The 23,174-nt window shown below is 39.5% G+C and overlaps 1 protein-coding gene across 2 annotated transcripts in view; it reads left to right on the top strand.

Annotated features, from left to right (window-relative positions):
• The window catches only part of CD99 (CD99 molecule (Xg blood group)), a 31,062-nt gene extending 8,487 nt beyond the window's left edge, over positions 1–22,575 (top strand). Inside the window, exons 2-11 of one of the 2 annotated variants that reach the window (XM_048323978.1) lie at positions 11,934–11,972; positions 12,314–12,364; positions 12,842–12,874; positions 13,782–13,823; positions 13,974–14,006; positions 15,348–15,419; positions 16,932–16,973; positions 17,509–17,619; positions 18,445–18,498; positions 20,946–22,575. In XM_048323978.1, coding sequence (XP_048179935.1) covers positions 11,934–11,972; positions 12,314–12,364; positions 12,842–12,874; positions 13,782–13,823; positions 13,974–14,006; positions 15,348–15,419; positions 16,932–16,973; positions 17,509–17,619; positions 18,445–18,498; positions 20,946–20,971 — 503 coding nt within the window. In that variant the 3' untranslated portion in view covers positions 20,972–22,575. Of the gene's footprint in view, positions 1–11,933; positions 11,973–12,313; positions 12,365–12,841; positions 12,875–13,781; positions 13,824–13,973; positions 14,007–15,347; positions 15,420–16,931; positions 16,974–17,508; positions 17,620–18,441; positions 18,499–20,945 lie in introns of both variants that reach the window. The other variant, XM_048323969.1, reaches the window with a different exon arrangement.
• The last annotated feature ends 599 nt before the right edge of the window (positions 22,576–23,174 follow it).

Below are 23,174 nucleotides of genomic sequence, written 5' to 3'. Positions count from 1 at the left end.
CATGGTAAAATAAAACTTTGGTTTTAGGATAGCAGTTGTTCTTTCATCAGTTAAAAGTAATAACTCAGTATACAAATTAATCTTTCTATGAAGTAGAAGTTCTTTTTGATTAAACACCCATCAGTTTAATTGGTAAAAATCTGATTTTAATTATAAAGCTGTCTTTGTATGCTTTTTTGCTTAATCACAGAAAAATGTTGCTTGTATATTTTCTGTTCGTAAAGAAGTCCAATATTCTGAGGAAAACATAAAGTGAAAATTTTTTCACCTCTGGTATTTCCAGGAAAGCAAATCCAAGCAATATTGGGAGGATTACTGATCTTACAACTGACACAGAAATACTACACTCTAAACCTTCTGTGTTTGGAAGAAGTGCAGTTAGAATGTTTAGACTTACATTTTACCAGTGCGTGTTTGTTCCCTGTGATTTGGAGGAAAAGACTGAACTTATGTGAAGAGGAAGGAATTAGTGGTGATAGTAGGGGTAGTAGAAGTGAGATCTGGTGAATAAAAAGTAAGTGAGGCGATTGTGTTGGGTAGTATACAGTGTTTATTACTGCTGATGCTATTGTTGGACAAACCGGACAGCTCTAGAGTCACACAAGTCCTTGTTAAATTTAGAAACAAGAAATTTCAGGATAAGCTTTGGGGGAGGGGCTTGGAGAAGCCTATGCAGAAAGCTTTTTTTACATTTTATATCATTATCCTTCCATCTGCTCATTCTTCCCTCACCTCCAGCTATCCATACCTGTCTGTATTTTTTCTCCTCAACACCAGAAATGCCTTCCTGCCTACTCTGTGTTTCTCATTCCATCCGGGATGCCAGGCATCTTGCAATTGGATCCCAAATTCAGTAGTTGCTTCATCCTCTATTCCCTGCTCTCTCCCTCCCCAAGTTGCAAATGGTTATAGAGATATCTCTTCTTCACCTCGGAGCTGTCGCTGCTTGTCTTAGCCAGCAAGTTTGCAATCTGATTTACAATATTCTTCTTCTCTGTTCTCACAAAAACATTCAGCTTTCCTTTTTTCTAATTTGGACTTCTGTAAAGGTCAGCTCTTTTCTTTGTATACTAAACAGAGATGTGGAACTTTTTTCCCCAAACTTCAGGCAAGACTTGTGATTCTTGTGTGGCTGTAGTGAGCTGACAACTCCTCTGCATCCAGACTTCTCCCTCTCTCTCTCTCCTTCCTCTTCCCTGCCTGCTGTTGCTTCTACTCTATCCCTTGGACATTGCCATTGTATCTTTGTCACTGGCTCCATTGCCAGTCCTATATCTTGGTACAGCTCCTGCAGCTTGCAATTCTTACCTGTCCTGCATCCATTCCTATTGCTTTCCTGTGGTGTTCTATGACATGATTAAATTTCTAATAAATGAGCAAATTTATAGTGCAAACTGAAGTCTGGCGTGTGTAATGGCAGCCTGCAAGTGATTAACACTGGAACATAAAATCTAGTTTGGTTTTAGGAGGTGATACAGAATCAAAGTGAAGATGATGAAATTAATTCTTAGAGTGGACATGGAGAATTCTTGTTAAAGGTTTTGTCTTAATATAACAGTAGTACTTTCACAAGATGCGCTTGAACTGGAAATGCTTACAGTTCCACTGTGAACGCATTCCAGCTGTTTTTCTGAGCTCATGAACACACTGAAACTACTAAGAACATAGCCTTGGTACAAAAGGGAAGATTTGCCTTTTTCCTCAAGTACTAAAGGATAGGAAGTTGAAAGAAAACGTCTCAACCTTCTTTTAAGAAACAAAACTTACGCCATGTTTCTAGCTTGCCGTGTATTTGTGCCAACTCCTAGGATTTGAATCATTGCAAACACTGTGCTGAGTCTGGTTTCCTCAACCCACACCTTCCCCACAGGAAACCCTTGTCATAAAACCCAAAGTCTTCCTCTTCTTTTTAGCACAAGAAGTAGTAGCTTATGTCAAGTACACAGATTGAAAAGCCTGAAGAGTCTTTTTAGCCATAACTGAACAAGCCACAATGAAAATAAAGTCTGGAAAAACAAAGTCAATTTTACTGTTCAGTTAATGTTTCTGGTTAGATTACAGATTTTGTTTGGACTTTACTATTAGTATACAAACTGTATTGAATTGGTAAGGTGACACTGAACTGTGCCATAAATCAAATCCCTCCTGATGGGAGAGAATTTTCTAAGAGTCCTTGCAAGGAGTTTCAAAGATAAACTGAGACTTTTCCTGGAGTTTCAGTGCTGCCGGATAGTTGTTTATTAAGTCTTGCCAGAGGAACAGAGCCACTAGCGTGACCCAGGCATAACATAGAGCACAGAAAGCAGAAGAGAAGTCTAATTATCAAGATTTACACAGCCTTTTAAAGATAATTTAACCAATAGTTACTAAAAACGTATATTATTTTCACTTTCTTACCAATTATTCAGTAACATCAGCAGGAACTGCACAGTTCTCTATCCAGTCATTCCAAACTACTTTTACTGCAGAACATGGAGTAGTAGAAGAAGGAGAAGAAGGTGTAGAGAACAACAACAATCCTCCATTTTGATATTTTTTACTCTTATCTATTTACTACAAAGAGAAGCCCAAAACCTCTAAAATTTTTCACCCTGTGACAATCTTACATAGTAGTCTATCACCTAATTCACACCCCTATATTTTCTAGTTCTTGCCTGATTGTGGGTAATTTTTTCCAAGGTTGGAGGTTAAAACAGTGTTGTTCAGGGGGGTAAGAACCCTTAAAAACAGGCAGAGAAATATTCTTGGCACTCTGGGTTCCTACGCTAAGGAAGGTAAAAGAAGCAAGCTGTGAAGTTGTCAGCTTACGAGTATCAGCAGACGTAAGGGTTCTGCTTACTGTGAATCCTCACATCAACGTGCTGCTATAAAAATAACAGTATTCTTGATCTGGCTCTGTACGCATTGCAAGTGTGTATTTCAAATAAACTTTATTTTAAAGAAGGAATATATAAATGTGTTAATTGGTTAATTTGTCCATTAATTTGTTCAGCATAAATTAAAATTTAACTTTTTTTCCTTGATCAGAGTGAGGATTATTTACCAGTCCAGCAGTTGAGATTTTTGGCCCAATGCCTATACCAATTATTACCCAGTGTCTGTTAGATCACAAATTTTGGTTTCTTAGTACTTCTTCATTTCTTGTGGTAAAATTTTACTATGTTTCATCTAATGCAGGTTGCCTTCATCTTTTGCACCCTGAACCTTGCTGCTGCACTTTCTTTTTTTTCCTCTGAGCCCCCCACCACACTGGGAGTACTCTTTCTTCCATTCCTCCCTGCCCCAATCCAAGAGGTTACCAGAGAGGCAGTGTGAGGATGCAGACCGAACAAAATGCTGGTGTTTCCCGACTGTTGTGGAGTGAAGCCTTTAATCTTTCATCTTACACATCTTATCACTGTATAAAGTGTTTTACTGGTTTGGGATGAGCAGAGAAAGCATGCAGCCCTTGAAGTCATGCCCCAGACATCACACGATTGCCCTGAAAACACTTCTCCCTTTCTCTGCACTAGACTGGGCAGGGTACTGAGCTGTAGAAATGCATGTAGAGGTTTGACTGCTTGTGATGTGGCCACTGTTTTGAAGTACATGCTTCAGGCCAAGAGGTTTCACGGATGTCAGTCAGAAAGATTCTTGTCAGGAACTGCTGAAGCTGTTGCTAGATATAAGGGCAGAAAACCTCAAGTAGTAACAAGATTCTTCAAGACTGGAAGAGGGACAGGTGCTGACATACTGGCTTTGACCTTTGGAGGATGTTATGAAAATTTGCAACAGGCCCTTGCCAACTGAGGAGGGGGGCTAGGATGCAAAATGCAGAATTACAAGAGTAAGTACTTGTATGCATGAGGTATACTAGCCAAATTGGGCCGTCCTGAATGTGGTTTTGTACATGGTTCTTTTAGCTTTCAAATGTTGAATATAAGACAATTAGACTAGTTGCTAGACACCCACAGTACTGTATACTAATCATATGGAAAGCACCTATATTTCTTGCTGCTTTTCAGCTAATCCAGACATTCTTGGAATCAGATTCAATTCAGTTAATTATCTATGATGCCAGCCAATACTGGGAGGGTTTTGAAGAGGCGTTAGAGGGGTTAGGGTGCTGACATTATGTTGGTTGCTCAGGCATATATTTTATTAACTCTAAGCTTCTAAGAAATAAAGTAAGTATTTACAGCATCAAGGTGTCCTTTGGTTTCCTTTACTTAAGCATCATCAATACCAAAGTGTCCAGTAAAATTCCACTACCACGTTGTGTTGTAATTTAAAATGTGAGCTAATATACATTAACAAATTAATATACTTTTATCTTACAAAGACTGATATAATAGTTAGGGAAGGGAACTTAGATAACAAGAGTAAATGTGAGCCTTGTGGTCAGAATGCACCTGGTTATGGAAATTCAGGCTATGTGAGTAGAAGCTGCAAGGCTTGTCAGCTTTGTGAAAGCTTGAAGTCCTGTCTGTTGAGCAGCTTAAACTTTGAAGCTGTAGACTGTAAGCAACATGTAATTAAAGAATTTTGGTATCTTAGGCTTACAAAAAGTGAACTACTGACATTTCTTATGCCAAGACAGAACTTCAAAAGTGTCTGAATGCAAAGCAGGTGTGTACTGCCTGCTTGATCTTGGTGACATTTGAGAACAGGTTTTCTAAAACTGCTTCAGTGCTCCTGATCCAACCCCATGACCACAGAGGCAGTGGTGCAGATCAGAGGGGTCTTGGCCCATTGTGAGCCTCCCTAGAGGAACAGTGGTTACACTGAGACATGGGGAGCGGGGCAGGGGTACTGCTTGCCTCTCCAGGAGGTGAAGGAGTGGGCTGGCTTCAGCAGGTGCTCTGTTGATGCAAGAGAAGGCAGTGGCTCTCGGGCTGGCCTTGATGACATCAAGTAATGTCGTGTTTAATGCAAAGAGTGAAATCAGTATGGTTTAGGGTTGCTATGAGGAAGGTGCCATGAACTCAAGACCAGTTACCTAGAAGGGTGAAAATTTCAGCATGCAGGAGCAAGAACTAAACAAGCTTTAAATAACTTAGGCAAGGTGATTTAGTCAAACATCTGTGGCCTTTGTCAAGGGTATGCTGCACACAGATGCAGACAAGCCCATGCTTCTGTCTGCCAGTTGTATTTTGCTTTAGTCCCTGAATTGACACAAGAGGTAACTTAGTATTAATTAAAACGCTCACTTATTTTAGTAATGCATTTATGTTTGGTCCTTCATGAAGATGTTTAAGCCATAAATTATAACGTTCAGTCTCCGACAGCATGGAATAATACTTCAGCTCTTTCCAAGCTGCTGTTAGTGTCAGTGTCTTGGAAGCTCTTTTAATCTTAAGGAGAAGCTCTGGGATCTGTGGCTTTTCTGTTTGATGTTGTTTGGCCACTGAGTGCCATCACCAAACATCCCAGATGTAGTTCAGAGGGAAAGAGGTCACGTCCATTATGGGCATGAAGAGTTAAAAACTGTAAGAAATCAGACTGCAGTAGACAACTCATCCCTGGTTTGGTTGTGATTAACATGTCAAGTATTTGCTTTTATTCTTGATATTTGATTGAAGGGATTCACAGGAGTTGTTAGTTTTGCATAGCTCTCTTTTACCCCTTCTCATAAGCAGCTCAGCATTTGGCAGGACTGTTGCCATCATGTTAATTCTCTAGCTTTGCAAGTGACTCAGTTCTTCTGTGTGCTTTCTGCTGATTTAGAGCTATTTATTCTGTCCTGTTATTCCTATGTCAAATCGTGCCCCAGAAAACTCTGCTTGTAGTGCATAAGATCTCTGGGAGCTCCATTGTATTTTCCTACTTTCTATAGCTTAAAGTGGCAACAAAAGTTACCCAGTCCACAGGAAATTTTTAAGCAAGCAAAATTCCCCAAACTGTGCTTCAAAATGTGAGGTTTTTTTCTTCTCCAAATGTCTTATTTTACCCTGTTTTGTTTAAAAACTCTGAAATTGCTAGTTATTTAAGTAAAGAATTTTGAATCAGAATACGGCCTTGTAGGCTTTTTAAAAATATGAAATTTCCATTTTTGGACAGAAGAAACAGTAATTTGAATATTAAAATAAATCACAAACAAGTCTAAAACCCTTTGCTAGCAGGCAGATCAGGAAAATATTAGGCCACGTAATTGCCTAACTTTTTACGTATTGTGTTTTCAAGATGGGTGCAAATAAAGTAACTTTTCAGCGAAGTAGCTTTTGGATCACTGTACAAAAAATAAATATGATCATTATTAGGTTAGTCTTACACATTTCTTTGAAGAAGAAATAAATCCTTTTATTGGTTACAGCAGAGATCTAGCTGACTTTAATCCCATTGGTTACATTAGTGAATGTTCCAGATGTGCGGAAAGCAGACACTCCCCCAGATGTAAAAAGTGATCTTTGCTTTTTTTGGCTGATTTACAGCTGTTATCCAAGTTTGGGGCACATTTATTTTAGGTAGGAAGGGGCTTCATTTGCTAAACAGATTTTTATGCAAAGTTTTTTGTTTTCCCCTGCTCTGCAGAGAAACCAAACCTGAAAAGCAGCATTGATATGTGGGTACAGAGTTTGAAACAAACAGTGGGATTTAATTTCAAGAGACTTTGGGCAGGGCTAATTATAAACTGCTGCTTAGCAGTGGGAGTAAACATCTCAACAGCAGATATCTTGCCTGTAAACCTGTGCACTGGCTGAGAGGAAGGAGTACAGTTTTAAGTACTTCCACTAGCTGCCTACCTCTGTGTGCTTTTCATGTTCCAGGTTCTCCATTTAAAGCCTTAGAGGTACTGTCCTTATAGTAAGATATGGAGAACCAATTCACCCTTCTCCCAGATTTTTTGTAATTAAACTACCCCTCTTGGTTTTGCCTGCATAGGACATTGAAGCAAATAATTGTCTGAATGTGAGCTGAGCAGTAGAAGTCTTCTACTGTACGTAACTAATGCCAATGGGGCAAAACCTGTATTGAAATCAAGTGCTGGTAAGCTTAAAAAACAATTGGAAGGGGTGTGATGTCTATGTTCTCTTATTTAAAGTGTTTCTTGAACAAGTTCCAATGTGTTGGCCTTTTTGTATTTTCTACAGGTTCTGTTATGGTTAGGTGTTGCATATTTCTATTCCTTGTGTTTTCAGTCCCCTGAGAAGAAAGACCACAAGATATGGGAGTATAAAATCCAGTTAGCCAGTTTTTGTTGTGGAAGTTGGAGAATTTGCTTTTTGCCTGAGTTTATGCCTTTGTGGCTACCAAGATCCTTGTCCTGCAAGAGGGCTGCCAGACCTCATGTATACTCCACAGAGATGAAAGGCCTCTTTGAGCTCAAGATTTTTGCGTAGGTCATGAAAAGAAGGGTCTAAGGAGCAGAGCAGACAGAAGTTGGGCAGTCACAGACCATATGAAATTTAACAAGAGCAAGTGCCAGGTTCCATGTCTGGGATTGGATAACCCTGGTTCTCTGTACAAACTGGAGGACGGGAAGCTGGAAAGCAACCTGCAGAAAGAGATCTGGGGGTTTGGGTTGATGGCAAGTTGAACATGAGTCAGCAGTCTGGCAGCCAAAAGGGCCACTTGTGCCCTGGGGTGCATCAAGAACAGCAGTGGTGGCTGCTCGAGGGACGTGGTTGTCCCACTTTATTCTGTTCAAGTCCTTGTGTGCAGTTTTAGGTGCCTTAATGCAATAAACAGGTTAAAACTACTAGAGTGTGTCCAGAAGAGAGTGACCAAGATGGTGAAAGGCCTCAAGGGCAAAACGTACTAGGAGTGTCTGAGGTCACTTGGTTTGCTCAGCCTGGAGAAGAGAAGGCTGAGGGATGACCACACAACAGCTTCTCCAAGGCAGGCAGCAGAGGGGCCCGTGCTGTTCTCCTCTCCCTGATTACCTCCAAAAGGACATAAGGAAATGGAAGGAAGCTGCCTCAGGGGAAATTCAGATTGGACATTAGGAGAGAGTTCTTACCTGAGAGGATGGTTGGTCACTGGAACAGGTAGGAAGGAATTGGGCATGGAACCAAGCCTGACAGTTCAAGGAATGTCTGAATGAGGCTCTTAATTATCTGGTTTATTTATAGTTAGTCCTGTGAGGAGCAGGGTGTTGGACTTGGTGATTCTTATGGGTCCCTTCCAACTGGAGATACTCTTATGATTGTAAGTCAGCCACTGATGGAATAGCAGCTGGTAATGTCCAGCTGTGGGATGGAGACAAGATGACCACTGTCACCAGGTTCATAGGCCTACAACTGGAAGACCAGTTGCAACATGCAGACTGTGGGCACCCTGTGGTGTGCACGGCCCTAGGGAGAGGAGGGAAGGAAGCAGAAGAGCACTGGCATTTTTAGGAAAACAAAATTGAAGCAGTCTATTTCTCAAGTCAGAAAGTTATGTTTGTGGTGATTCATCACCAGTCTCCTTCTTGATGTGTAACCATGCGTATGACTAATAGAGGAACTTTCCAAAGCTCCCGTTGCCTTCTGCAACAGAATGTAAGTGTGACTTATCTAATACTGTAGAAGAAGTATATGAGAGCATCAGCAGGTCTTTGCAAAAGGTCTTTGCACTCTTACTTGCTTACTTGGATCTCTTGAATACCCTCTAATTCTTCAGCTAATCAAAACCTATGTTTGCTCTTTTTGTTTTACCTACTGTTTTCCCCCCCAACTAACACAAACTATGTTGGTTACTAGGGACAGCCTGCTGGAGATCTGTCTCTTGAGATCCAGGTATTTGAGCTACAGACATGAAAGGAAAATAGTGTAGACACTTCTGAAGCATTCTTGAATCTGCTCATGCCCCTAGGAGCTAGAAATACCTGCTGTATTGTGCTTTATATGCAGTATAATCCATACTTTACTTGTAAATATCTTTGTTTAGACTTATAAAATGTTCATAAGCTTAGTTGCTCTGGGTGTTCCTTAAATCTGTAGAGAGTGCAGAATATTCTTGCTGACTTTTCTTTGGACCCTGATAGTCCTTTATTCTCGTTCTTTAGCTTTATCTCTTATTTTCTAATTACTTATTTCCTGGAACCAGCTGAATCATTACTGAGCTTTTCTCCTTTTAGTCTAAGTCACTGAACTTTTACTTCAGTTGGACCCACCCATACCAAAAGTGGAGTGAGTACATTTATAAAAGCAACTTCTTTAAAGACATAGGAAGGTTTGTCATGAACAGTGGAGAAACACGTTTCTTTGCTGGGAAAGCCAGCTTCCAGCACCTTAGAGTGCAGATTATTGTAATGAGTTCTATAAGCTAAGTTTTGACATTTTTTGCTACTTTATCTCGAAAAGTAATGTATATGAGGAGCCTGATGTCTTGCTGCATGCTTGGAAAGCAGAATTTTGGTTTCAGAATAGTAATTCCAGTCAATAAAGCATGATTTTTTTTAATCGACTCTCAAATTTGTTTATTCCTCTGTCAAAGCATTTTTTTATATGAGATTGGCAGTCAGCAATCTCATCCTAAATTATTTCTCTGTGAGGCTCATGTGCAAAATCCCTTAAAATAGCAATGTCACTGAAAGCACCCCCTTTTACAAAGGTTTCCTCCTCTTGAGGGAAACTGCTGCAGCTTAAGCCATTCAGAGTTCTTGGACTAAATTTTTTGTTGGCAATGGGAAACTCTTCATATGGCCTCTTTTCTGCTCCAGGTAAAATTTCAGCTGCACCAAAGCATAAAGTTGAGTGTATGCGCTTGTTTTTCCATCTGCCTGAAGAGAAACAGGGCTCCTGAAATACACACAAACCAGAGTAACGTTCATTGTCTTAGTGATAACACCTTTGACTTTGAGACAGATGGTGTTAACAGTTTGTGATGGTCCCTCCTCTGGGTGCTACTCTGGTGGGGTGTTTTGACTAGTGTGCATCTTTAACAGATTCCTCTGCCTGCCCTCTTGGACTACCAAATTCTGATCAGGTCCTGTCTTAGGCATACGTCCCAGAGGACTGTAGCCTGAGAGGTGTATGTACTTGAGAAAACAAGCAAACTAGAATTCAGGTTTGAGGAACAGCTATGCAAATACCTCTTAAAATTTCTTATGAGTGCTTTGACCTTTTTTTGCCTGTTGATACGGAGGTTTCTTGGTGTAGTCTAACCAAAGGAGTAACTTCAGAAGTGACTGGCATTTGTGTCTTAGCGCCTGATAATTTTACGGAGGTTTATAAAATTGTACTGCAAGTTGATGTAGATTTCAGATAAATGACCTGCAAATATTTTGCATTTTTGGAAGTAGTTTCTCATGAGCTAAGTATCTAAAAGAGCTTGTGGCCTCCATCTGAAATAAAGAACACCAAGTAAAGTATCTTCTTGCTTTCTATTCAAGACCTATACCTACTTATTTTATCCAGGAGATTTTAAATGTGCTTTGCTCGTGCACCACAATAAAGCCATCAATTGCCTCTGTTTCCATGAAAGGGCTTGTCACAGACCAGGCAGGGCTGTCTCCTTTACTTGGCTGTGAGCAAGGTGGTTTTCAGTTCAAATGTTACAGTATGGGAATCACTTCTTAGACTTCAGATTTCAGTTTCTGCTGTAGCAGCTCAGTTGGCCAGACTGCACACTTTTTTTATTTCATTCCAGTTGCTTCCCTATTACAGGGGGAAAAAAAAATCTTACTCTCCTTTCTTTTCTGGGAAAAAAAAAACCATTATTAGTGCAGTTATCTGAGAAGGAAAAGGGATTTCAATTTTGACCTCAGTTATGATAAAAGATGTCACCAGGTTTATGAGCATCCATCATTCCTGGTATTAGACTCATGATTTGTCTTAACTTGGTCTGTCATGTAAGTGAAAGTAGCATTCTGCTTCTGGTTTGATTTTGATGTTTATTTTTTATTCCTTTCTTCAGGCTTTGCAGTAGCCAGTTCTGATGCCTCTTGGGTAGTTACATTCTTAGAGGAAAAGCCAGACACATCAATTCTTTATTGCAGGTATCTTCTGAATTAAGGCAGTTTCAGTCTGGAAATAATTTTTTCTCTGGCTGGCTTGACACTCAGTAGGTAGAAGTCTTCCAGCTTCTATGGGGCTGAAGCAGTGTATTCGGATGTCTTTTTCTTGAATAGGTGACACCTACTTTCAGACCTTTTTCTTATTCCATGCTTCAGTGAAAGTAGGGATGATGAAAAATCAGAAACAACCCAAGCAGTTGTTTTAGCTATCTTAGAAGCCTCTGCTGCTGAGATCACACCACTGTATTTGTGCTGTGAAGCCATTTTGTGTCCTGTATGTATTGTGTTGGTGTGTTTGCAGTTGGCTGGGTAAGCAGCAGCAATTCTAGCAGCTGATTTAATACAGCAAGAGACAGTGTTCTTTTCCTAAGGACTGAAAATAGAATATAATCTCCCTGGAGCGGAGACCCCATAGTGTTGCCAGCTGTATTTAGCTGTGTTTTAGGAAGTGGAGAAGACTGCCCAAGATCATGTGTGCTAATATCTTAACCACCTTCATACTGCTAACCCTAGTTAGGGGGAAAGGCAAGTCCTATAAACACATGAAAATTAATTTTTAATGCCAAGATATTAAATCCATTACATAACTTTCATAATGGCCTTTGTGCCCCAAGGCTCTTTTTCACACTTGAATCTTGTATGTTCTCACACATTGGAGCTGTCCCCCAGCTTATTTTGTGGTTCAGTGGAAAGAAGGGTGGGAAAGAATATGCTGTGGATGGCACTAAGAAAGCATGCAATAGCAGTGGCAAGAATAAAGTGCGTTATTGACTGCAGGAATGTATGTTCCAACCCTTCAGGTCATTTCTATAGAGCCAACTTTTAGTGTGGTTCCTTTTTTTTTCTGAAAAAACATAATAGTTACCTGGAGAAATAGAGAAGAATGTCTGCCTCGAAATACTCTTCTAGATTGACTCAGCAAGCAGAAAACATACCTCAAGATTGATCAGAGACATGTTTATGACTTCATTAAATGTTGGGTTTGAGTAAGTGTTTCTTTTATCTTCTACAGGCCAAGATGACTTCTCCTTAGGAGATGCACTTTTGGAAGGTAGGCAGGAAAATTGTGGCTGCTCTTTTGACTTGTTTATTTCCAAGTATTACTGCATGACCAAGCATGACAACTTTGCTACATATGTTTTGTTCAAACCTTAGTGGAACAGTTCAGCCATGTGTTTGTCAAGATGCTGACCACATTGAACTCAAATTTGGCTTTGGAGCACTTAAAGATTCCTCTTAGAGGCAAAGTTGTCTTGCTGTATAGATTTGATCTTGTGCATTTTGTTGTATAAACATGTACTTACATTTGTCCTTTGTCCTTCATGTAGCTTCTGAACAGTGTGTTAAATAGTATTTAATTTTTTTTTTTATTTCCCTAACCATACCTGACAGAAACTACAAAGAAACCTCTTACAACTCAGAAGACACCACCATCAGATTTAGGTGAGATCTATTGGCTTGTAATGCCTTTTACTGTAAAATCAAGTGTAGTGTGCCTACTAATTTGAGATCCTGAATTTTTCAATTCAGTGGTGCACAGGGTTGTGATATTTCTATAATATAAAGCAGTTCCCTAACAGCAAAAGGGATTTCTTCATTTTGGAATCTGCTTTTAGAAATGTACTTTGTGATTTCACAAGCTTAAAGACCCTGCGAGAATCCCTTCTGCTGGCTTTCAGTTTGCATGTTTGGAGCTTGCTCACCTTGAGCTGGCCCTTGGCAGGTCCCATATCTCCAAAAGCAGCAAGTCACTTGGCCAGGAATGCCTGGTAACTCTGTGGAGCTTTCCTGCAAGTCACTGATGAGTGAGCACGTCATTCCATTCGTGGAGAAAACATTGTGAGGTTCATTTTGTGTAAAAAGTAGTCTGACTACTTCAGTTTTTGCATTATATGTGAAACTTCCCTTCTTTCTTTGTAGATGATTTTGACTTGGTCCATGCTCTTGGTCCTGGTAAGTATCACATTTTCCTGGATGTACCTAGTGCAATGTCTATCCATCCTTTATGACCTAAATATAATAAGGCACTGAGTTGATTAAGGTAGCAGACTGTAGATAAAAATAATTGCAGTCTAGTTATGTTTGTTAATCTTAATTTTTAAGGTTCTGGATCACAAAAACTGTAAGAATTTCAATAATTGTAGCCAGCTTCTACTTGTTTCATTGCTGTGTTTTCACTAGATGGCACTAATTCCATAAACTATTACTTACGGAAGTAAATGTTAAATCCAAACTAATCTCTCCCGTTTCAGGAAGTATTTTTAGTAGCACAAGGAAACCTTGATCTGTTAGAAATAATTTGAAGGAAATTCAAATGTGAAGGCTGTGATGAAACAGTACAGAGATTATTTCTAAGATCTCTTATTTTCCTATTTTGTGGCAAGCCCAATGAAGTGTCATTGTGGGGACCATATGCCTAGTTCTATTCTGTGTATCTTGCCTATTTTTCAAGTGAGGTACCAAGCTTTTTATTTGGTTTAAACCTGGTAATTTTAAAAGAGAAAACAGCCAAGTAATCTGTACCTGGTAGAAAATTTCAAAGAAGTTTAGCCTTTGAAATCAGATGTGCAAGCTAAAATGCTGCATAACACTGAATGAGTTTTTCTCTGTGTGTTCCATCCTAGCAAGGATCTGACATGCCGGTTAACGTGTAGCAGGAATACTCTTAGTTGCATCAAAACTGTGTTTAGCTAAAATAACCAAAGAAATACAGCATTAACTAATGAGAGAAATTGACATGGGGAAGTTTTGATAAAATGTTTTAGGTCAGATCATCTTTCAAGGTCACTGCATGCTCTGCTTTTGGTTTCTTCACACTAGTAATTTTGCTCAATTTATTCTAACTCTTATTTGTCTATAGATGATCCCAAGCCACCTCCTCCTACAAATCCTAGAGACACTGGTAAGACTGATCTAACAGGAATTTCTGAACTGTAGAAGAGTATTTGTTAATCTCTCCTAGTCCCTTTGAACATTACGGTACTATAGTCTGGTTTTGTTATCTTAACATTTTCTTCTGTTTTTTTTTCCTAAATCTCTCTTCTGTGATTAGATAACCCCAAGCGAGATCACCCTAAAGGCTCTGGTAAGGCTTCTATCACAAACTCCTGGTTTTACTGTCTCAGTTACACTTCTAATAATTGATGCTTGTTAATTGCCTGCTATGTATGTCAGGTGTGGCATACATCAAACACTGAAGACTGAGAAAAAGTTGCCTTGAAAATAAGCTTTGCACCAGTCTTGAAATTCTGTAACAGACCTGTTGAGTTGCTTTCACTTAAAAACAAGATGGTGTGGGGAAGAGGCAGGATGGGACAGTGTGTGTGTGTGCTTGGGGCAATGCTGTTCTTGGCTGCCTGTGGTAGAGCACCCATCTATTGGACTGAGTTCTTTCTTCTTTACCAAGTGAATCCCTTCTAGTCATGCTAAAAAGTGAGTAGGAACTGCCTATGATCTTTATTCTTAAAGGACCTAAATTAAAGGTAAAGCTCCAAGTTAAAGGGCTGCTTCTTTTTTTTATTTAAAGGCCCAGTTAAGAAATACAATTATTTGTGTTTGAAAGATAGGTTTAAAATACGTGTCCTTCCCTGCCTGTTCTCTCTGTCTTTGCCTAACCCAGCACAAAACAGAATCAGATGCAGGCATGATAATGCCATTATTCACAAACATGGTGGTAAAGAGCCCTGAAATGCAAGCCTCAGTTCTTGTTCTTTTACCTGCCTGATTTGCAGCAGATACTTGAGTTTGAGTCTTGCATGCCTCAGTACAGTGCTTTTGGCACCCAACTAAAATATCCTCTGATGCAATACTTGTAGGTTTTCTGCTTGAAACACATGTGCTTTGCGTAAACTAAATATTCATTTGGCAGTAGAGGGAAGGAGGAGAAGGTACCATGAGGGAGACAGGAAGGCTCCATGAGGTAGGGCTTAGTGGAAATGGAGAGGCACTACTTCAATATCCTGCAATAAAGGGAATTACATTTGGACTGTTTGTGACTTAAAGACCCAACTCTGAAGAATCATTCACAGCTGCAGCCTTGAAAATAAATGGTCATTTTCTGTCCACGTTCTTTCTTTGCTTTCTCAGGATAGTGAGATTTGGGCTATTAGTGTTTAGCAGCTTATAGAGCTCCTTGCTTGCTTAACAGGATTTGTGCAGTACTACCTGCTCTTGGACCTGACTTCCCTCAGTTGTTTAGGAAGTCCGGAGAAAGAAGTGCTGCTGTCAAACTGTGAAGTGCTGAGCTGAAGGGACTTGACATTGTGAGGGCTTTTAAAAGGTTAAATGTTGCGATTCTGGTGCTGAGCCTAAAACCACCACAAATTCAGTCAAATGGTCTTGAGAAAATTTCCATGTTTCAGTATGCCTTGGTGTGTCTTATTCACTGAACTTAAAGCATGGTAATGTTATTTGCATTTTTTTATAGACACATTAAGTGATTTTGATCTATTGGACGACAGTTTACCAAAAGGAGGAAGTGATGGCAGTGGCGGCAACGGTAAGATAGCAGGTTGTGCTTCATATTGTTTCTATGGCTTTGATAAAGGCTTGCCCACAGGGTGGTTAAACATGCTCTAATTTGTAGCACCTTTGGTTCTGGTATCTGAAACTTAAGAGCATACCTTCAAGTTCAAAAGTAATGTGTTCTGTCTCTGCCAAAAATACCCCTAAATATTTAAGGGGTAAAACTGGTCTAGAGCAAAAACTTTCAGTGATTTTTACTGTTACACTAAGAAAGATGGCTTCTAAAACTGAAATGTGAATGTGGTATTTATTTTAAAATTCACCATGAATATAGTTTTTAAGGTCATCCAAGTGCTATTTTTGATCTTCTGTGACATACTCTCAGTTTCTTTTAGTTCTTGTAGTCAGCAAGTCTAGGAGTGGGTCAGAAGAGGGTCCACCCTGTGTTCTCAAAGATTTCCTTTGTCCCACAGGATGAACTGATCTTTACACTTCCAAGTGATCCTTAGTTTTCACTTCTTTATTGTGGTGGTGGTGAGGCAGGTGAGAGGTGAGGAGGTGAGAAGTTGTGGATGCCCCACCCCTGGAAGTGTTCAAGGCCAGCTTGGATGGAGCTCTGAGCAACCTGGTTTAGTGGAAGGTGTACCTTTCCTGTGGCAGAGGGTTTGAAATCGCTAAGATCCCTTCACCACCGTATGATTCTATGTAGGGTGTATCTACTCTGAGCAGTATAAAACTATTTCATAGCTTGCCAAACTTTGTTTGGTGATTTTCTATCTAATTGCTATGGTGCAGCTCAGTACAAAGATGGTCATTGGAACCAAGCTGCAGTAATGGTCATCCTTAGGATGGTGTTGGTTGTCCTTAGGATGGGGCTGGTCATCCCTGTGTGCATTACTGCAATTTTACTATTTCCAGATCAGAGTTAGTTTAACTGTCTTAATGGAGTTTGCGACGTGCTAATGGTTGCTGACTTCTCTGGAGAGTTGTCCTAGATACACTTATGCTTCTTTTTGGGTAGCTTTCCTCTTCCAAGGTTCCTTTGGGGCAGTACTTGAAAATTGGAAGGGGCAAGAAACATGAGTGGAGACTTTGTGTGGTGGTTTCATCTGCACAGGTTCCTGCCTCAGTGGTACAGGTTGCATAGTGACAAATATACTTAGTATTTACAGAACTTCTGGCTTGCTTGTGGAGAGAATTGCAGTGGATGAGGCTGGGATTTTGGGAAAGATAGTTGATTCCATGGAAATACAGCGGAATGTTACTCTGAAATTATATGAGTGCTCTGCAGTGGTGCACAAGCTTATTAAACCAGATTTCACAAATGTTCTGTGCTCATTTTGTAGAAGTGCTGAGCACTCAAGGCTGGAGTTGGCACTGCTCTAAGTCATGCTTTGAAAACAGAAAGTTTCAGTGCTGGTTTAGCACATATGGAGATAATAGATGGTTTGTAATTTTGCATAATTAATATAACAAAAGGTTTGTCAATTAATATATGAGTGTTCTTTATACATATAAAACGTAAACTCTCCCTTCATTTTTACAGAACGAAAGGGCCCAACTCCAAAAAGTGGCCAAGAAAATGAGGGTAAATACATGAATTTGTGTGAATGACGGTATTTGGATGTATGAAGCTTGTTTTCTTGGGGTTTCTGTATTGCTGATCTTCTGCTAGAATGGTCACTACTGGGAGTGTCACTACTGGGAGGGTTGCAATTAAAAAGCTTTTGTGTAATCTGGAATTCTTACTTTCAGGCTCTGCTTCCATAATCCTTTAAAGTTTCTATGTTGCAAATGATTCCTAAGTGTTAAGGTCTCAGAGATGCTGGTGCAGTGATTTCATGCATACAAAGTAGATATGGCTATGAAAGGGTAGCTTTTTTAATTAGTGGAACTTAAAACAGGCATGCTTAAGTTCCTTAACAATGGGTATTGCTAAGAAATCACTGGTTATAAAATGAGAGGATTCACTTTTCATTATGCACAGAGTTGATTATTATATTTTCATGTAATTTCAGTTTAATGGTTTTTGGAAGTGTTCACAGGGTTTACTTTGAGACAATACAAGTTTGACATGGCTTTCAGTTCCGAAAAGTGTATACAAATGTCTCTGTTTTTCTCAGCTTCTCAGGGAGCAATAGCTGGAATTGTAAGTGCTGTGGCTGCTACTGTGATTGGAGCAGTATCTAGTTTCATTGCTTACCAGAAGAAGAAACTCTGTTTCAAGCAAAGCGGTAAGAATTCCAAATTAGTTTTGTTTCCTACTGTCTAAAGAGAGGCAGTTTGTATTTATATGTGGACTATAAATTGATCCTATGCATAAGGTAGTTGTAATAGCCCAGTGAATTACTAATGTTCACAGGGAGTAACCTTTCTTACTAGTCATCTCAGACTGAAGAATTGCTTGCCCCAAAATTAGAGTTTCAAAACTAGGAGGACTTGAAGCCTTACATTTCTTAACATAAAAGTACTTCTTGCTAAAAAATAAGCAGGAGAGACTGCAAAATATACTTTTTAAGGAGAATCAAGTGGAGGTTGGGGATTAGAGACCTTTTCTTGCTGAAAAATACTTTGTAATTTCTAATTTTATAAATTTTGCCTTTATGTCTTCACAAGATGCTTGCCTACTTACCAGTTTAATGACAATTTACCCCAAAGTTCATCCGCAAATGATTCTTCTGCAGTCACCTATTGCTTGCTTCCTTTCCACCTAAATAAGATATAATTTGGATCAGAGAACTTTGGGAGCACTGTGGGTGGTAGGAGGGGCAGAAACTTTGGTTTTGTCTGTTTCAGTCTTTCTGACTGTTTAGTGGAGGGACAGAGCAGCCATTCAGCCAGGCACTGCTGTTTTGTAATCTGGGAAGTTTGGAAACCTTTCAGAGTAACATCTGTACCATGCATGTTAAAATTAATGTGCAGAAAAAACAAGGGCAACTCAACTAGTATCAGTAGCCCATTTTCTTCACTGCTGTTTCTTCTCTCAAATTATCTCTATTTATCAAGAACCTCAGATATAAGAGAATTTGAATGCTAAACTTCTGGTTTTTTCCCAGCAGATGAAGAGAATGTGAATATGGAAAGCCATAGAGGAGCGCAATCTGAGCCACCTGGTAAGACAAGAATCTAGATGAAAGATCAGCTCTTTGGTGGGGATCCCATTAAATGCACTTTATTGACAATAGTGTAGCCAGCAGGACCAAGGCTGTGATTGTCCCCTTGTACTCGTTGCTGGTGAAGCCACATCTCGAGTGCTGTGTCCATTTCTGGGCCCCTCACTTCATCAAAGACACTGAGGTGCTGCAGCATGTCCAGAGAAGGGTAATGGAGCTGGGGAAGGATCTGGAGCACAAGTGTTGTGAGGAGCGGCTGGGAGAGTTGGAGATGTTTAGCCTGGAGAAAAGGAGGCTCAAGGGTCATCTTTTCACTCTCTACAACCACCTGTAAGGAGGTTGCAGCCAGGTGTGTGTCAGTCACTTCTCCCAGCTAACAAGTGATAGGACAAGAGGAAATGGCCTCAACTGTGCCAGAGGAGGTTTAGATTGGATATTTGGAAAAATTTCTTCTTTAAGAGGGTTGTCAAGCATTGAAATAGGTGCTCAGGAAAGCAGAGGAGTTGTCATCCCTGGAGGTATTTAAAAGATGTATAGATGTGGCACATAGGGACATGGTTTAGTGGTGGGCTTGGCAGTCCTAGGGTAAGAGTTAAAATGACTAATCTAAAAGGTCTTTTCCTACATGAACAATTCTGTAATTCTATGATTTTACCATGACAACAAACTTAGAACTGAATCAAGCATTAAATTCTGACAATATGGCCACTCTTCTCTAGTTTTTTATTGAACAGATTGGTTTATTGCCTTGAGAAGTCGTTGAAATGTAGGAGCTTAGAGAAAGTGAATAATTGAATTTTCTCTGCAAAAATGTTACCAGAGGCAATTGTGAAAACACAAGCCTGCTCCTTCAGTGTGATAGATAACTGCAGTTCGACGTTTATTAGTGTATTATTTCTGATTGGAATCTGAAAAGTTTTCTAATTATAAACTGATACAGAACACTGCAAGAATGCATATTAAAAAATTTATGATATTTGGACAGATATGAAACTACACTTGAGGCAAGGAGGACTGAACTCACTAGCATATTGTAATTAAAGCATTCTCTGTTGTGAACAGAGAATGATTCTTGTATGAAAGAACCATCACATAATTAATCTTTCTACAAAGGTGAGAGCTGTGGAAGGATCTCTTTTAAAGCAACAAACACTGACAACCTCACCCTTCCGTGTATGGTTGTGTAGGGGACTTGGCTGATGGAACAGGCAATTAGCTCCAGGAATCTCTGGATAGAACTGGAGGAAATGGTGTAGGTGAAAACTTGGCCTTCTAGCCCGTGTAACTGATCAACAAGGGAAGAAGCACTATAACCTATAACCAGTGCTGAAGTTCATTGGATGGTTTTGAAATACTGATTATTAAAATCTCAAAGAAGTGTATATTTGTAGTATGTTCTTCTGTGAGTTTAATCTAAAACCTGCAGAACTATTTCTGGGGTTCTTTTATATAATTAAAAAAATAATTATACCTTATTTCTCTCAGGTATTGCATCAGTTTTCTGTAAGCTTCCATCTGGTTCAGTATCTTCTTTATAAACACTTTAAGCTGTTAAATATATAAAACTCTCAAGTACAAAACATTTTCTTGTGACTGGCTGTAAGGACTGAAGAGACTCAGGTATCCTCAATTCAGCTATGCATTAGTGAAGCAAGTAGTACCATTCAAAGACCTCTACCAAAGGCAGTTAAAATATGAGCTGTAGTTGGGTTATGCTAAAATTCTCAGAACTCAAATGTGAAATGCATCAGGTGATGCATACTTTATTTTAACCAATAAAGTCACACTTGGGATGTTATCATACATGGTTCTACCTACATACTGATGTCATATTATGTCCCAAATTTCATACCTCTATTATATTTTGCAGCCAAGCATGACCATGTGTTGAGCTAAGAGACTGGACAGCCATGGTCAGCATGGTGCTGCTCCTGATCTAAATTCTGGGAGTCAGCAGATGTTAGTTTTGCTTCTGGTTAGAGATGTACCTGCATGGCTTCCAGTTAGAAGCAGTCTTGCAGGTCAAATGGCATGGCATAATAGGTGTGTGTTTTTAAAACTTTGTGTAGACCTGGCTTTGACTTCCTGAAAATGTAGTTAACCTAGGAACTTCCTTTCAGTAACTTATTTTTTGTATGAGTTATGCAGCCGGTTTGCATCTGCAAGAACTGCAAGCCTGAGCTCAGTGCTGGGTTACACTGCAACTGTAGATAGCTTCCCTGATATAGTAGGATGTGGTTATTTGAGTGAGAAATCTGGGATGTAATATCCCTCGCTATGCAGCCTATTGGCTCCACAGAATCAAGTCTCTGCTTACCTGAATCTATCACACAATGTCAAACATCTACTGAAAGTTTGTTGACTGCATAAACTATTACACAGTAATGCAGAACTTAGATTGTATGCTAGCTTAGTGCACTAATCTTGAATTGTTTTTCACTTTTCAGTTCAGCGCACACTTCTGGAGAACTAAATTAAAGAAAGAGCGATGAAGAACATATCTTTGGAACTGGATAAACAACCTGCATTCTGCCTGAAAAATAAAAAAAAGGAAACAGAAAAAGCATAACATAAACAGCAGAGTCTGAAGTTTCATGAGAAAACAGTTCTTGTTTGACACACCTCTGGGACTGTGACTTAGAGCTGAGTACTTCTGTATGGTTAGCCCTGTGAAGCATTGTTGCACACCAATACATGGCCTTAATGACAAGAGTGTAGAAGTATGTTGTGCCTTCACATTCTTTCCTTGACTCCTCTGACAAACGGGTGTGTCTCAAGTGCATGCAGTGTGTTTAACTTTTCCTTACCTTTCCAAAAACAATATACAATTATGGGTTTTTGTTATGTTACTGCTCTCAGGCAGTAAAAGCATTTTTTTCAAATAAGCTGTACTCAGTGAGTGGACCAACCAACCAACTTGGTGTATTTTGTGGGCACCTGAGAGCAAATGGCTCGCTGTGTATGGATGGTGGATCTGGGTGTGGGTGCTGCTGATCCAATCTGTGTAGCTGCCTGGCCAGCTGCCAGGGAAGAGATACTTGTGCGTGAGCATTCAGGAGACAAAAATTCTGTTTTGTTTTTAGATTTTTTTCGTTGCATCTGTCTGGTACAGATTGAGAAAACCCAAAGTTAATGCACACAGAGCTGTCAACCTTTCTGGCTCTTCCTGCTTAGCAAGTACTGAGCTGGTCAGTTGTGGAAAAGCCTGTTTTGCAGATCAGAACCATAATTGGACTTTGTATTTCTGGCAACATTGATGTTTGGCATTGTCTAAACAGTTGTGGATGAAGTACTTGGGAGTGGGGATTAACATCTTCAGACTTCCATAGCCAAAAGCTTAAGAGAAAATAGTGCTGAATTCAGAAGGCTTATCATACATGTGTAAGGGACAGAAACAGTACTACGGTTCCAAAGTACCAACAGCAAGACTGACCAGAACAAGCCAACCTCACTCCACAGACATCCACTGAACACTAGAAATAGCAAACGTGAGAAGTGCTTTTGGACTTGTGAAGGATTCCCCTAGGATGATGACCTGTGGTTGCAACCTGTTCCTCTGAAAGCACTTGTGACCCGTGCTGTGGTTCTTGAAAGCGACAGGAAGGTTTCAAGGATCTGTGGAAATGTGGAAAACTACAGTTCATAACAGCTAAAGGACTAAATCTGGAATAATAATTAGTTCTGTCTGGAAGGAATTGTCTGACCAGTTTTGTTGGCTTTCATTCTAATTGTTTTAAATTTTCATGCAATTTTACCATATGTGTCTTATTAATGGGCTTCAGCCACCTGACAGAGTTTTACAGGAAGATGACATTTCATGGAACATCTTAGAACTCATTAATGAATTTGGATATTAAACCTGTAAATATATCTGTACATTCAAATATGAATGTATGCCAAGGATAATTCATTTAAGAATTTCTTGTACATGTTTCTTAGCTTGCAACAAAGCCTTACACAAATTTTAGTATTTTATTATGGAATTAATTTGTCTCTTTTTGCCCCACATCTGCTTTTAGTATACAAGTGCTAAAATCATTAAGTGTGTTTGAGAGTGCAAAACTGATGTCTATATAACCAGATACATGAATGCCAAGCATAGAGAAAACAGAAGTCAGTCAGTGTTTGTTAGGGATAGAGTGGCAGGAGGAGCTCAAACTTGCTTTTCGCTAACCAAGACTCTTGAATCCTTTTTCAGCTTTTGTGAGCCTAAAAATTATTAAAACCTCCTATCAACATTGCAATTTTTTCTAAAAATAAATTAATAAAACAAAAAAAGGTTTATGTGTTCTTCTTTGTAGTAGTTCTGAAAATAAAAAACTTGGTGCTCACACATCTAGGGAAGGATCCTTTAAACAGTTTGTCTTGCTGCTCCAGCAGCAGCTCAGGTTTATTTCATACAGACATTTTAATCATTTTAGATAGAAGTTGACCAGAATCGACAAAGCTTTGAGCTGCTTTCAGGAGATGCTCACTGGTGTGAAATGCAGAGAGGGCATCTGTCTGTGTGAAGGACAGGCATGGCTTTTGAAGATTTGGTAACCCAGAATTTACTGAAAATATGCCCTTAGAAGTCTTCGTATGGGCAAACTTAACGGTGTTCAATGTTCTTCATCCAGTTATCATCAGATCCTTTAGCACTAGATGCTTTGCAGGGCCATGTGCTGTCTCACCTT

This window comes from Corvus hawaiiensis, chromosome 2 (genome assembly GCF_020740725.1).
Source record: "Corvus hawaiiensis isolate bCorHaw1 chromosome 2, bCorHaw1.pri.cur, whole genome shotgun sequence".
NCBI classification, from domain to species: domain Eukaryota; kingdom Metazoa; phylum Chordata; class Aves; order Passeriformes; family Corvidae; genus Corvus; species Corvus hawaiiensis.
This window is presented reverse-complemented; position numbering and strand designations above follow the sequence as displayed.